General features: G+C 42.6%; 1 protein-coding gene across 1 annotated transcript in view; it reads right to left on the bottom strand.

Moving 5' to 3' along the window:
- The window catches only part of KCNAB1 (potassium voltage-gated channel subfamily A member regulatory beta subunit 1), a 249,664-nt gene that overhangs the window by 16,382 nt on the left and 217,112 nt on the right, over positions 1–16,170 (bottom strand). The window contains exons 9-10 of the mRNA XM_040349231.1: positions 3,359–3,444; positions 1,581–1,701 (exon numbers count right to left, since the gene is read on the bottom strand). Coding sequence (XP_040205165.1) covers positions 1,581–1,701; positions 3,359–3,444 — 207 coding nt within the window. The remainder of the gene's footprint in view (positions 1–1,580; positions 1,702–3,358; positions 3,445–16,170) is intronic.

Here is a 16,170-nt window from a genome sequence, read left to right as displayed (position 1 = left end):
TCTGCTAAATAATCAGCTTCAGATTTTAGAGGAGACTGAATCTGTGGTAAAGAGAACATTATGAAATGTATAATAAATTATGGAAATTGCACATATTGTATCTCTGGCACTGCTCTGATCAGGATAGAATGTTATGCAACTAAAAAGATGCACTCTACGTTGCTGCTATTCCAAAATATGTCTTGAATGTGTTCACCTGACGTCACACTGGCGATTCTAAAGTACTACTCCATTTTACTCTAAGAACATTGGGCCAGATTCACAAAAGAGATACGACGGCGTATCCCCTGATACGCCGTCGTATCTCTGTGATTCGCCCGTCGTATCTATGCGGCTGATTCATAGAATCAGTTACGCATAGATAACCCTAAGATCCGACAGGTGTAATTGACTTACACTGTCGGATCTTAGGATGCAATTCTAGGCCGGCCGCTAGGTGGCGATTCCATTGCGGTCGGCGTAGAATATGCAAATGACTAGTTCCGGCGATTCACGAACGTACGCTTTACCCGTCGCTCTAAATTTACGTTGTTTCCGTCGAGATACGCCGCGTAAAACTAAGGCTGCCCTCTAGGTGGCCTAGCCAATGTTACGTATGGCCGTCGTTCCCGTGTCGAAATTTTAAAATTCACGTCGTTTGCGTAAGTCGTCCGTGAATGGCGCTGGACGCCATTTACGTTAACGTCGAAACCAATGACGTCTTGCGACGTTATTTATCGCAATGCACGTCGGGTAATTTGACAGACGGAGCATGCGCAGTACGTTCGGCGCGGGAACGCGCCTAATTTAAATGGTGCCCGCCCCATTTGAATTAGGCGGGCTTGCGCCGAGCGGATTTATGTTACACCGCCGCAAGTTTACAGGTAAGTGCTTTATGAATCAGGCACTTACGCTGTAAACTTGCGGCGGTGTAACGTGAATGGGATACGTTACGCCGCCGTTGCGCAACGTATTTGTCTGTGAATCTGGCCCATTGCTTCCTTATTAGCACGAATGCTGAAGAATCAAAATCGATAGCAAGGAAGAAGTCATGAAGTGACATCTTGCTGGTCCAGCCTACAAGCAAGTGATATAGGTAAAGGTGTGTATAGATTTTGTCATTGGCAATTTGTTTCAAGTGACAGAATTGGTAATGTAACATGGCACTTCGCAAAGATAATTTAATATATATGTATATCCAACAATTATCCTTTTAGAAAAAAAAAAATGAAAAAAGAAAAAAATTGCAAATATGTTATCTTGTTTTTTTTTTTTTTCTATGCAGAAATAATGTTTTTGGTTATTTTTTATTCCTTTGGAAAATATCTTCTGTATCCTGTTTTTCTTTACATAAGCAGGCTTTGGGCGAATATTTTTTGCAATAGCGTTTGTTGTCCATCGATGCCCCCAAGCAATCAATAGTGACTGCTACACATGCAGTTGCATGTAGTAAAGATGAATTTAACAAACTTGGAGCACTGTGCTACTAGTATTATTGGTTACTACATGATACACGATATTGGCCACTACATGTAGCAAATGCTGGCAACCAATAAAGGGCGATCATGCACTTGTAGACTTACATGCAATTGTAGACTTACCTATTTTGTGATACAACTCAGGCAGTTGGATTTCCACCTTCTCTCTTTGAAATAGATGATATTCTGCTTGTTCACAAACTGGTGGTATAAGGTTGAACTGTCTGGCTACTGAATATGCTTCCTAGAAGCAAGCAATTAGATTATTACTGTATACAGTAAGTACTCAATATCTATTTATCTATAAAGCAGAACCCCAGGCAACCAGCTAAATACACATTTGAAATACATTTATATTTAGTATTTAACTTTAGAAAAGATTTTACATCTATACATATTTCTGCCATACTGAACAGCCAGGAAGATCACTATTATAATTGGCCCAGTGTGAATAACAATGGCAGTAATCTGCTGATTCCTGATGCTGTTTTTGCCACAGGTGGCTAGCTGTGGCCACTGAGTCTGCACACTTTAATGACCGGACGTCAGTGGCTGCAGCTATCTGTGGCTGTTCGCACAGCCAGTTATCACCGCAAGTAAATGCTGGCTGTGCGAACAGCCATGGATAGCTGCGGCCACCGCCAAACTGTCATTAATGTGTACAGGCTTGGTGACTTCAGCTAGCCGCACACAGGTGGCAAAAACAGCAGCAAGAATCAGCCGATTCACGCCACTGTCATTCGCACTGGGACAAATTGCCCATGCAAATATAGCCTAACTGGTTTAACTTAACTGCTCTTTTGATAATAATTTAGAGGTGATTATAGCAATTCATTGTCAAAAGTAGGCAGGATACCGGGAGATGAGTATGGAAGCTGCATTATTGATCTAAGATATATTTTGCTTGGCTATTCGGTGTTAAAAAAATGCATGTAAATCAGAAGACTGGCTGAACAATATTACTAGTCAAACTAGGTTTATACACTTTATAGTTATTTAAATATTGTATTTAACTGTTTATCTGGAGTTCCTTCTAATATATTCTATACATTGATAGTATGAGTTTGCAAGGGAATACATGCTGTATGCTGGAGCCGATTGTAGCTTTTATTTTAAATTGTTTCTTATTGGAATAATTTTTTTTGTTTTAAATTCTTTATTTTAGTTTTTCTTTCACTGAGATATTAATACACCATTCATAAAATAAATCTATACAACAGTTCTGTTATTTTAAGCATAACATATTCTTTTCCTTAACATTAGTTACTCTTTCACCAACAATAACAGTTTGGAAATTTTAATACACCGTGAAATAAAATATACCGTATTCATCGGCGTATACCACGCACTTTTTTGCCCTGAAAATCAGGGCAAAATCGTGGGTGCGCGGTATACGCCGATACCCGCTTTCCCGCGCTGAGTTTTGAATACTGCGCCGACATATACCAAGCGCAGTACACTTGGGTATAGTCGGGCAGTCTCGGCTCCTTCCGCGCTCACGTCCTGGACGTACAGGACGTCAGCGCGAGAGTTGACAAGCTTTCCTGACAATACACGAGTGTACTGCGCTCTGTATATGTCGGCGCAGTTTTCAAACTCGGCGCGGGAAACGAGCGGGGAGGACGTGAGGACGCCGCAGAAGGACGCCGGACCCGACGAAGAGGACACCCGATGCCGCAGAAGGACGCGGGACCCGACGAAGAGGACACCCGAAGCCGCAGAAGGACGCCGGACCCGACGAAGAGGACACCCGAAGCCACAGGATTGGGGGCAACTTTAGGGGTGCGCGGTATATGCGGGAGCGCGTTATACCGCGATAAATACGGGTAATCATTCACTGTACTAGAAAATTAAAAAAAAATTATTTACTTAGTATTAGGTAATATCTAAGCATACTTTACCATAATTTCCATCGCACTCCAGCGTGATGTCCCCCAGTACATTGCCATTCCTTGATTAATTACATGGGACATTGCCCTGACAATTTCTAGAAAAAAAAAACACAAATGTGAAATACAATATATTCAACACAACAAATTTTAAGAGATTATTGCAATATGACACTGTGGGCCAAGCCGTAAGCTAACCTGCAGATAGCTGGTTATCCCCAGCTTGTCAAAGATATCTTGCTGCAATGACCTTGGGTCCCATAAAAAAAGCAAAAGAAAAGTCTGCATGCTGTCTGTTGTAGTGACATTAACAGTTAGAATATTATCAGAATACTATAGGAAACAAGGCAGGCAATACGCTTAGGAACCAATTTGTAAGGCAATAGTATATATCTTACAGATTTATATTGGTTTCTTACTTCAATAGCTTTTGCACATTTTCTTACATCTATTCCACATACCGTACATATTACACCAAATAAAATTATATTTTTTTCCCCCAAAGTTTAGATTACACATTAAGCTTATTTTTGTATCTCCAGACGCAAGCAAGGTATTAGTTATATTAATTAAAAAACAATAGTGAAAAGTAAATCCCCAGTGGCAAATGAAAGCATTTCAAGCTAAATGGTAGAACTAGACTCTCATGTTGGCCTCTGCAGTCTGCCTAAATGTATTTTATATATATATATATATATATATATATATATATATATATATATATATATATAGTACAGACCAAAAGTTTGGATACACCTTCTCATTCAAAGAGTTTTCTTTATTTTCATGACTATGAAAATTGTAGATTCACACTGAAGGCATCAAAACTATGAAGTAACACATGTGGAATTATACATAACAAAAAAGTGTGAAACAACTGAAAATATATTCTATATTCTAGGTTCTTCAAAGTAGCCACCTTTTGCTTTGATTACTGCTTGGCACACTCTTGGCATTCTCTTGATGAGCTTCAAGAGGTAGTCACCTGGCGCAGCACCCCATCACTCTCCTTCTTGGTCAAATAGCCCTTACACAGCCTGGAGGTGTGTTTGGGGTCATTGTCCTGTTGAAAAATAAATGATGGTCCAACTAAACGCAAACCGGATGGAATAGCATGCCGCTGCAAGATGCTGTGGTAGCCATGCTGGTTCAGTATGCCTTCAATTTTGAATAAATCCCCAACAGTGTCACCAGCAAAGCACCCCCACACCATCACACCTCCTCCTCCATGCTTCACGGTGGGAACCAGGCATGTAGAGTCCATCCGTTCACCTTTTCTGCGTCGCACAAAGACACGGGGGTTGGAACCAAAGATCTCAAGTTTGGACTCATCAGACCAAAGCACAGATTTCCACTGGTCTAATGTCCATTCCTTGTGTTCTTTAGCCCAAACAAGTCTCTTCTGCTTGTTGCCTTTCTTTAGCAATGGTTTCCTAGCAGATATTCTACCATGAAGGCCTAATTCACACAGTCTCCTCTTACCAGTTCTAGAGATGTGTCTGCTGCAAAAGGTGGCTACTTTGAAGAACCTAGAATATGAAATATATTTTCAGTTGTTTCACACTTTTTTGTTATGTATAATTCCACATGTGTTACTTCATAGTTTTGATGCCTTCAGTGTGAATCTACAATTTTCATAGTCATGAAAATAAAGAAAACTCTTTGAATGAGAAGGTGTGTCCAAACTTTTGGTCTGTACTGTATATATATAATGATTTTTGTGACTTGCACCCACAGGGCTGCATAAGAAATGAAATATTAATTTGCAGCTTAGAACATCAGTAGTTGACATATGGAACTCAAGGGGGCAGTGTTGTTTCAAACACAGCTATTCAATGATTTGTATTACGCTCGATGATAGACGGTATAACGGCGGCATATTTATTTTTATTTCAGCACACATTTGTTTCTATCTAGTTTGATTAAAGAATATACAATGACAAGCATAATGCATATTGCAGATTGTTGTTCAAAGGAAACCTATCATGAGAGAAACTGCCATTGCTAAGGGTGCATTCACACCAAGATTTTGTCATCCGTTTTTTACTCACGATTTTAGCTTTAAAATCGTACAAATCTGTATGGCAAAACGGATCCATTCACTGCCATTCATTAATTTAGGTCCCCAAGTGCATCCGATTTGATCCGCATACGATTTAATACGATTTAAAATCGTATCAAAAAACGTGTCTGCCCACGATTTTTGGTCCTGATTTGAAATCGTATTACAATCGTGTCCGTTTTTTTTTTATATTGTGGTCAATGTAAATCGTACTGAATCGGATGACTGTGCGATAAATGTACCCGATTTTTTATTACTAGGGTTGAGGGAACCCGAACGGAGGTCCCCGCAAATTCAATAACCAGACCCTTTAGGTCTGGTATGGATATTCAGGGGAACCCCGCCGTCAATTTAAAACAAAAATGACGTGCGGTTCCCGGTAAATATCCATAACCAGACCCTTCAGGTCTGGTATGGATATTCAGGGGAACCCCGCCGTCAATTTAAAACAAAAATGACTGCGGTTCCCCCTAAATATCCATAACCAGACCCATTATCCGAGCACGTTGACCTGGCCGGCCGCAGAAAAGAGGGGGGGACAGAGTGCGGCCCCCCCTCTCTCCTGAACCGCACCAGGCCACATGCCCTCAACATGGGGAGGATGTCCCCATGTTGATGGGGACAAGGGTCTCATCCCCACAACCCTTGCCCGGTGGTTGTGGAGGTATGCGGGCGGGAGGTTTATCAGAATCTGGAAGACCCCTTTAACAAAGGGGACCCCCAGATCCTGACCCCCCCCCTGTGTGAAATGGTAATGGGGTACACTGTACCTCTACCATTTCACGAAGGAAGTAAAAAGTATTGTAAAAAAACACACTGACACAAAAGAATAAAGTCCTTTATTAAAAAAATAAAAAAAAAATCCAGCGCTGAAAAATCCACTCGTTCCCGGCTTCCAGCGTTGTCCTGATCCTGCGACGGGTGCGGGTGATCTCCCGCGATGAGAAGATCCAGCGTCGGGTGATCTCCGCTCCGGCGATGTGAAGATCTATTCATCCGGCGCAGCAGCATCCCGGACCTCCTCTCACCGCTGGGCACAGCCCAGCGAATGAGCGGCTGAAGCGGTGACATTTCTTATATAGAGGAGGCAGAGCCACCCGTCACGTGACCCTGCCCCCTCTGACGTACCCTCTGCTACGTCACTGGGGAAGACCATGAAGAGGAAAGACCTTCTCATCGCGGGAGATCACCCGCACCCGTCGCAGGATCAGGACAACGCTGGAAGCCGGGAACGAGTGGATTTTTCAGCGCTGGAGTTTTTTTTTTATTTTTTTAATAAAGGACTTTATTCTTTTGTGTCAGTGTGTTTTTTTACAATACTTTTTACTTCCTTCGTGAAATGGTAGAGGTACAGTGTACCCCATTACCATTTCACACAGGGGGGGGGGTCAGGATCTGGGGGTCCCCTTTGTTAAAGGGGTCTTCCAGATTCTGATAAACCTCCCGCCCGCATACCTCCACAACCACCGGGCAAGGGTTGTGGGGATGAGACCCTTGTCCCCATCAACATGGGGACATCCTCCCCATGTTGAGGGCATGTGGCCTGGTGCGGTTCAGGAGAGAGGGGGGGCCGCACTCTGTCCCCCCCTCTTTTCTGCGGCCGGCCAGGTCAACGTGCTCGGATAATGGGTCTGGTTATGGATATTTACCGGGAACCGCACGTCATTTTTGTTTTAAATTGACGGCGGGGTTCCCCTGAATATCCATACCAGACCTGAAGGGTCTGGTTATGGATATTTACCGGGAACCGCACGTCATTTTTGTTTTAAATTGCCGGCGGGGTTCCCCTGAATATCCATAACTTCAAAAATCTTCTTTTTCCCAGACATTATTTAAAATCAGGATCCGATTTTTTAGTGACAATTTTGACATACGATTACATACGATTTTGTCACATACGATTCCATCCGATTTAACGGTCCGTTTATCGGATGGTAAAATCGTGGTGTGAACCTAGCCTAAGCCGTTCCTCTGAAACCACTGCTTGCTTACATTTGGGCCTGGAACAAGCACTCAGAGAAGGGTTCACCTTTTTCTAAATTAATTGACCATCCTACTTTTTCTGGGTCAGATCCACGTAGATCGGCGCATTATTCCGCCGGGCGTAGCGTATCTAAGATACACTACGCCGCCGTAACTTATTTTTTTTTTCAAATTCTCAAAGAATTTGCGCCGTAAGTTACGGCGGCGTAGTGTATCTTTGGCGGTGTAAGGGCGCGGAATTCAAATGGCTGTGATGGGGGCGTGTTTTATGTAAATACGTACGTATGTTTTTTTTGAACGGCGCATGTGCCGTCCGTGGGGGTATCCAAGTGCGCATGCTTGAAATTAAACCGGAACAAGCCAATGCTTCCGACGGTGACGTCATTCTACGCAAATCCCTATTCGCGAATGACTTGCGCAAACGACGTAAAAAATTTAAAATTCGACGCGGGAACGACGGCCATACTTAACATTGAGTACGCCTCATAATAGCAGGGGTAACTATACGCCGGAAAAAGCCGAAGGCAAACGACGTGAAAAAATGCGCCGGCCAGACGTACGTTCGTGGATCGCCGTAACTAGCTAATTTGCATACTTAACGCGGAATTCAACGGAAACGCCACCTAGCGGCTGGCGGAAAAATGTATCTACAATCCGACGGCGTACTAACGGCGTACTAAGACCGATCGATCCTTGATGCAGTCGTATCTTGTTTTGCAGATACAAAACTGCAAGGTCAGCTTAAAAGTGTATGTGCTACCACAACTTTTTTGTTTTTGTATTGAATAGCATGTGGAAGGGTTAGAGCTCCTGTTGGGTTTCTTTCTAAGGAGAGTCACCCTTTCTATTTGACCACCATCACTGGGACAGTAAGTGTAGGAAAATCCAAAATGTTAGCGCTATCCTGAGAACAAGAGGTGAAGGTAAATCTGTTCTGGTGTCATGTTTCTAAGAGCAGAAGTCACCTGGATTTGTAGAGGTTTCTTCTATCTTCCTACTGCATTTCTGCAACAGGAATTAAAGAGAAATTTCCCTGATGGAACACAGAAAGCAAAAAAAAAAAGCTGATGGATTTTAAATTCCATCCGCTAACTTTACTCCCCACCCTTCCACCATCCATTCCTCCCACCCTCCTAACTTAATTAGAAACAACAGTATATAATGAGTGGTTTGTAACCATTTGCTAATCTATTCAAAGCTGAAAAAAGTGCTTTGGCTACACATTAGCCACCGAAAGAGTAGATTTAGACACACCTGTACATCTAAATCTCCCTTTCCTCTGAAGCCCAATCTGCATTCTGAGAGCAATGCACTCCTGATCCCTGCATTCTGAGCGCAACACACTCCTGAACCCTGCATTCTGAGCACAACACACTCCTGAACCCTGCATCCTGAGCGCAACACACTCCCGAGTCCTGCATCCTGAGCGCAACACACTCCTGAACCCTGCATTTTGAGTGCAACGTACTCCTAAGCCCTGCATTGTGAGTGCTCTGCACTCCCGAACCCTGCATTCTGAGCGCAATGCACTCCCAAACCCCGTATTCATGAGCGCATCGCACTCCCGAACCCTGCATTCTGAGCGCAATGCACTCCCAAACCCCGTATTCATGAGCGCATCGCACTCCCGAACCCTGCATTCTGAGCGCATCGCACTCCTGAAGCCTGCATTCTAAGAGCAGCACACTCCTGAACCCTGCATTCTGAGTGCAATTCACTCTTTAACCCTGCGTCCTGAGTATAATGCACTCTTTAACCCTGCCTTCTGAGTGCAACTCACTCCTTAACCCTGCATTCTAAGCGTAATGCACTCCTTAACCCTGCATTCTCTGCTGCATAATGCACTCCTAAACATTGCGTTTTTTTTTTGGCGGGGGGGGAGGTTTTCAGAATTGTATGCCTATAGGCTCCTGAGATGTAAATCCGGCCCTGCCTGCAAATCGCATCAGACTGCACAAAAAAAGTACTGCATGCACTACTTTCAAAAATGCACTGTGCCAAATTGTATGATACTGTGGTACCATGGGATCCTGTGTCCACAAACACACTGCGTTTGCAATTCACGTTTTTGGGTTAACAATATATTATCTGCCACAGTAGATCACAAAGGTAGTGCTTTTTGAATATGGTGCAGGAAACACTCATGGAACATTCCTTTCTGGCACCGCATTGAGGTGTGAACTGTGCCTAACACCAGGACACTGTGCCCAGTGATCTATGACTTCATCAGTGTTGTTCAAGTAGATCTCCATCTCTCGAAGGTTGCCTACCCCTGCTTTAAGGTATAGACCATTTTTACAGCAGTAGTATTAGAACAGGAATCTTCTGCTTTAAATGAAAAGCTTACTGCCAGTATAAAACCCCATGAGCTGAAAACGTCACAGTATGCATTAGACGTGATTAAAAAATCTTCCCTTAACACTGCCCAGGGTATTAGACTCCCAGATGTCAGTTATCCTGTCACTGGTTATCTATAAATGGATGGAACACAAAGGCATTCATTTTATGTTAAACCGTTAAATATGCAGTAACCATTCTTATGATTTTCTAATTACTGACATCAAAGGGGTAAATGACTGGTGCTACTATTGCCATGAACTTGTGGTTTGTATTCATAATTACAACAAGCAGATCCTGGGACTCATCCAAGGGACACATTGTTTAATTCATAGTAAATGACAGTGTTTATTTTTATGCCCTTTCTTTAAATAACTATCTCCAGAAGACAAAGAACAGATATTTTCCACTTAGCTTTTTACAATTGGTATGTAAAAAACTAATATAAATAATAACCTACCCCAAAGATAATGAAATATTTGTAGTTTATAAAGAGTACTTACACTAGCTAATGGTGTAAAGTGAACTTTTCTAAACAAGAAAGGTATAAGACCACTGTACACTGTATACACTTGTAGCTAGATTCAGGTACGGGCGCGCAAAGTTAGGCAGGCGTAGCGTATGGCATTTACACTACGCCGTTAAGTTAGATAGGCAAGTGCTGTATTCACAAAACACTTGCCTCCTAAGTTACGGCGGCGTAGCGTAAATTGGCCGGCGTAAGCGCGCCTAATTCAAATGAGGATGTGGGGGGCGTGCTTTATGTATATTAAATGTGACCCGACGTGATTGACGTTTTTTACGAATGGCGCATGCGCCGTCCGTGTACATATCCCAGTGTACATTGCTCCAAAGTACGCCGCAAGGACATATTGGTTTCGACGTGAACGTAAATTACGTCCAGCCCTATTCACGGACGACTTACGCAAACGACGTAAAATTTTAAAATTTCGACGCGGGAACAACGGCCATACTTAACATTGACTAGGCCAGCTATTTGATGGAATAACTTTACGCCTGAAAACGCCTTACGTAAACGGCGTATCTTTACTGCGACGGGCGCACGTACGTTCGTGAATTGGCATATCTATGCATTTACATATTCTACGCCGAACTCAACGGAAGCGCCACCTAGCGGCCAGCCTAAATATTGCACCCTAAGAAACGACGGCGCAAGCCGTTGTATCTTAGATAGGTTTAAGTGTATCTCAGTTTGAGAATACACTTAAACTTATGACGGCGCAGATTCAGAGTTACGTCGGCGTATCTACTGATACGCCGGCGTAAATCTTTCTGAATCTAGCTATTAGGGTATAACCTTGGCATTGTTTACATTCTCAGGAACAGAGAATATGTCACCCATAAACAAGCTACACTCAAAACCCCCTTTTGTGGCTCTTAAGTCATTTTGAGTTTCCTAAACTACATTCTAGTGTGATCCTAGAGTAAGTTCATTAATACCAATGCATTGTACAGCAGAGCACAATTCACTGCAACACACCACTTCAAACACATACTGGACCATGCCCCTTATTCAGCAACACAAAGCACCATGCATGGTAGAAATGCATTGTTGTATGCTGCTGTGCATTGTGTTCTACTGTACAATACGCTTGGGTGCCGTTTATGATGAACAGGAGGGTTTTCATGCATTGCGGAGACGCACCTTAATGCATGTATTGTCGCAGTTCATAAGTTTGGATGGACTCTTTGTATGAAAAGTGAGAAATTCAGGTAAAGTAGGGTTGAAAATAATAGGGTAGGAACTAGGTTTACCACATCATCCCTTTAATCCATATTAATTACACAGGTTCTGAGGCTGGTTTAATGCAGATAAGGCACCAACTGATTTTGATTACCACCTTATCCAGCATTAGAACCTGTGTAATTAATATGTTCCCTTCACTTCCTGTCCCATAGCCAAACAGGAAGTGAGTGGAAATCCCTGCAAATTAAGGTAATTTCTTGTGGACCCCCCAGGTCACCAGAACTAGTATCCCCATTGGTATATTTCCCCTTTATTACTTTTTTGGGGACATCCCAGAATTTGGGGATTTTCTTTTACTTTCACTTTCAACGATAATGGTAAACAAGACAGTGTGAGGGTTGAAGGGGCTGTTTTTTATTTTCTAAATAGGTTCCTTTAAGCTAGTGCATTGTTGGTTCACTTACCTTTTCCTTTGATTTCCCTTCTATTTTTTTTTCTTTGTCTGAATTTCTCACTTCCTGTTCCTCCTCAGTAAACTTGCCACCATCATCCGAGCGGTGGTTAGTCAGCCTGAGCAGCTTACTGAGGAGGAACAGGAAGTGAGAAATTCAGACAAAGAAAACAAAGAAAAAAAACGTTTAGAAGGGAAATGGAAGGAAAAGGTAAGTGAAGCAACAATGCACTAGCTTAAAGGAACCCATTTAGAAAATAAAAACAAACCTTTACAACCCCTTTAATCTCCCTAACAGAGACAGCAATACAAACTGAAAGGGGTTCTAATCTCTCTGTCAGCACTCAATTCCAAACTAAAAAAAATATATTTTGCTTTAATTCAGAATGAAATGGAACTAAAGTGATGCAATTTTCTTAAAAAAAATAAATAATAATAATATTTTTTTCCTTGCTAGGCTGCCCTTAACCACTTCAGCCCCGGATCATTTTGTTAGTCAATGACCGGGCTACTTTTTGCGATTCGGCACTGCATCGCTTTAACTGACAATTGCGCGGTCGTGCAACGTGGCTCCCAAACAAAATTGACGTAATTTTTTTCCCACAAATAGAGCTTTCTTTTGGTGGTATTTGATCACCTCTGCGGTTTTTATTTTTTGCGCTATAAACAAAAATAGAGCGACAATTTTGAAAAAAAAATGAATATTTTTTACTTTTTGCTGTAATAAATATCCCCCAAAAATATATATAAAAAAAATGTTTTTCCTCAGTTTAGGCCGATACGTATTCTTCTACATATTTTTAATTAAAAAAAATCGCAATAAGCGTTTATTGATTGGTTTGCGCAAAAGTTATAGCGTCTACGAAATAGGGGATAGTTTTATGGCATTTTTATTAATATTTTTTTTTTTTTTACTAATAATAGCGGCGATCAGCGATTTTTATTGGTACTGCGACCTTATGGCGGACACTTCGGACACTTTTGGGACCATTGGCATTTTTATAGCGATCAGTGCTATAAAAATGCATTGATTAATGTAAAAATTTCACTGGCAGGGAAGGGGTTAATTATGTTCCCTAGGTGTGTTCTAACTGAAGGGGGGGTGGGACTGACTTGGGGAAATGACAGATCGCTGTTCATACATTGTATGAACAGCCGATCAGTCATTTCTCCCCCTGACAGGACCTGGAGCTGTGTGTTTACACACACAGCTCCCAGTTCTCGCCCTGTAACGAGCGATCGCGGGTGCTGGCCGGCGGTGCGCACGCGCCCCTAATGGCTGAACTGCAAAATTACGTAATATTGCATCGTTTCGCACGGCCGACCTGCCGCTGTAAAACTGTGGCGGCTGGTCGGCTAGTGGTTAATGGACCTTACGTGCCTTTCAAATAAACCTCCTCTGATATGCACGCAAAAGACCCAATTTAAAAAATACACTGTAACAATAATATTGTTACAATCTATCTTTTGGCAAGCCCTGAAAACTTTGTATGTTTATAGGGTTTGTATATACAGCACTCCTGCAACACAAACTGGAACCTACCTGTAAAAGTAATGATCCGCTCTACCCAAAACCAGAAATATTGCAGCTTACCAATCATTAGATATGGTGGCTGCATTTGTTTTCTTTTTGTAGGCTTTTTTCATCTGTTTTCACCTGGTGTTCTGTTCAGTAATGCACCTCCTGTATGGAACCTAGCCTAAGGCTCGCCATACATATAATTTTCTTATACAATTTTCCTTTCGATTTACCAAAACTATATAATATGAGGTCAAACCTAATCACATTTAATTTTTATGCAACCAGACAGGCCCTTGCACTACATGGTTGAAGGTAAATCTAAAGAAAATAGAATTCGAAAAATGTATAATGTATGGCCAACATAAGTGATTGTAAAGAGTTCTGTGTTTGCTTGCACTCGAATGAACTCGAAAAACTTGACCAAAGCCCATTGTACACATATAGCTGGATTCAGGTAGCCGGGCGCATCTTTCCGGCGGCGTATCGTATCATATTTACGCTACGCCGCCGTAAGTAAGTGAGGCAAGTACTGTATTCACAAAGCACTTGCCTCCTAACTTATGGCGGCGTAGCGTAAATGGGGCCGGCGTAAGCGCGCCTAATTCAAATGAGGATGGGGGGCGTGTTTTATGTAAATTACTCGTGACCTGACGTGATTAGAAGTTTATTAACAACGGCGCATGCGCCGTCCGTGTACATATCCCAGTGTGCATTGCTCCAAAGTACGCCGCAAGGATGTATTGGTTTAGACGTGAACGAAAATGACGTCCAGCCCCATTCACGGACGACTTACGCAAACAATGTAAAAATTTCAAATTTTGACGTGGGAACGACGGCCATACTTAACATTGACTAGGCCACCTAGGGGGCAGCTTTAACTTTACGCAGCGTAACTCTTACGGAAACGGCGTATCTTTACTGCGACGGGCGCACGTACGTTCGTGAATCGGCGTATCTAGGCATTTACATATTCTACGCCGAACTCAACAAAAGCGCCACCTAGCGGCCAGCCTAAATATTGCACCCTAAGATACGACGGCGTAGGAGACGAGTTACGTCGGCGTATCTACTGATACGCCGGCGTAAATCTCTATGAATCCAGCTAATAATCACTAAAAGTTATTTTTCAGCTAAGTCTTCTTTATTTGGATTTTTCTAATATGTGCAAAATAGCCTCAGGTTCTACATTGCCAACTTTAATCTTTTTCATATGTCGCTTGCATAACATTTTAATATAGTGTACATAATACGTACCTGGATTTTATTTATAGGTATTGGGAGTACTGACAGTGTGGTTGATTTACTAAAACTGGAGTGCAAAATCAGGTGCAGCTCTGCATAGAAACCATAGAAAATCAGCTTCCAATTTTTTTTTTGTCAAGACTGAATTGAACAAGCTGAAGTTAGAAGCTGATTGGCTACCATGCAGAGCTGCACCAGATTTTGCACTCTCCGGTTGTAGTAAATCAACCCCACTGTGTCACCTAGGTTTCTTATATACAGATGGCGAGGGGCTCCAGGGTTGACAATTGATGTGGAGAAAACAAACATTAGGTTTTCTCAGAACCTTAAAGCGGGGGTTCACCCGAAAAACACATTTTTAACATTAGAATGAGGCTAATTGTGGGAAGCACAATCGGGTGTTTTTTTTTTTAAATCAATGCAGTACATACCTTTTTAGAGATAGATGTTCTCCGCGGCTTGGGCTGCGGGACTGGGCATTCCTATTTGATTGACAGCCTTCCGACCATCGCATACATCGCGTCACGCATTGCTGAAAGTAGCCGAATGTCGGTGCGCAGGCGCCGTATAGAGCCGCACCGACGTTCGGCTTCTTTCTGCAACTCGTGACGCGCTGTATGCGACAGTCGGAAGGCTGTCAATCAAATAGGAACTCCCAGTCCCGAAGATCATACCCGGAAGCCGCGGAGAACATCTATCTCTAAAAAGGTATGTACTGCATTGATTTAAAAAAAAAACACCCGATTCTGCTTCCCACAATTAGCCTCATTCTAATGTTAGAATTTTTTTCTCGGGTGAACCCCCGCTTTAAAGTAGAATTAAACCCCAAACCATTTAATACTTACTTAGGCTATTTTGCACATATTAGAAAAATCCAAATAAAGAAGACTTAGCTGAAAAATAACTTTTAGTGATTATGGGCCAGATTCACAAAGAGATACGACGGTGTATCTCCTGATACGCCGTCGTATCTCTGAGTTCCGTCGGTCGGATCTATGCGCCTGATTCATAGAATCAGGTTCCGCATAGATCTCCCTAAGATCCGACAGGTGTAAGTGACTTACACCGTCGGATCTTAGGCTGCAATCTCACGCTGTCCGCTAGGTGGCGCTTCCGTTTGTATACGCGAGGAATATGCAAATGAGGAGTTACGGCGATTCAGAAACGAACGACCGCCCGGCGCTTTTTTTTTTACGTCGTTTGCGTTCGGCTTTTTCTGGCGTATAGTTACCCATGGGTCTATGAGGCGCAGCCAATGTATGGCCGTCGTTCCCGCGACGAAATTTGAATTTTTTACGTCGTTTGCGTAAGTCGTTCGCAAATACAGATGGGCGTAATTTACGTAAACGTGGAAACCAATGACGTCCTTGCGACATCATTTGGAGCAATGCACGCTGGGAAAATTTCCGGACGGCGCATGCGCTGTTCGATCGGCGCGGGGACGTGCCTGATTTGAATAGTACACTCCCCCTAGCCGCGGAATTTGAATTCCGCCGGGGGATTTATGATACGCCGCCGC

Source organism: Rana temporaria, chromosome 4 (assembly GCF_905171775.1).
Source record: "Rana temporaria chromosome 4, aRanTem1.1, whole genome shotgun sequence".
Classification (NCBI taxonomy): Eukaryota; Metazoa; Chordata; class Amphibia; order Anura; family Ranidae; genus Rana; species Rana temporaria.
Note: the sequence above shows the minus strand (reverse complement) of the source record. Positions and strands in the feature narration are given on the sequence as shown.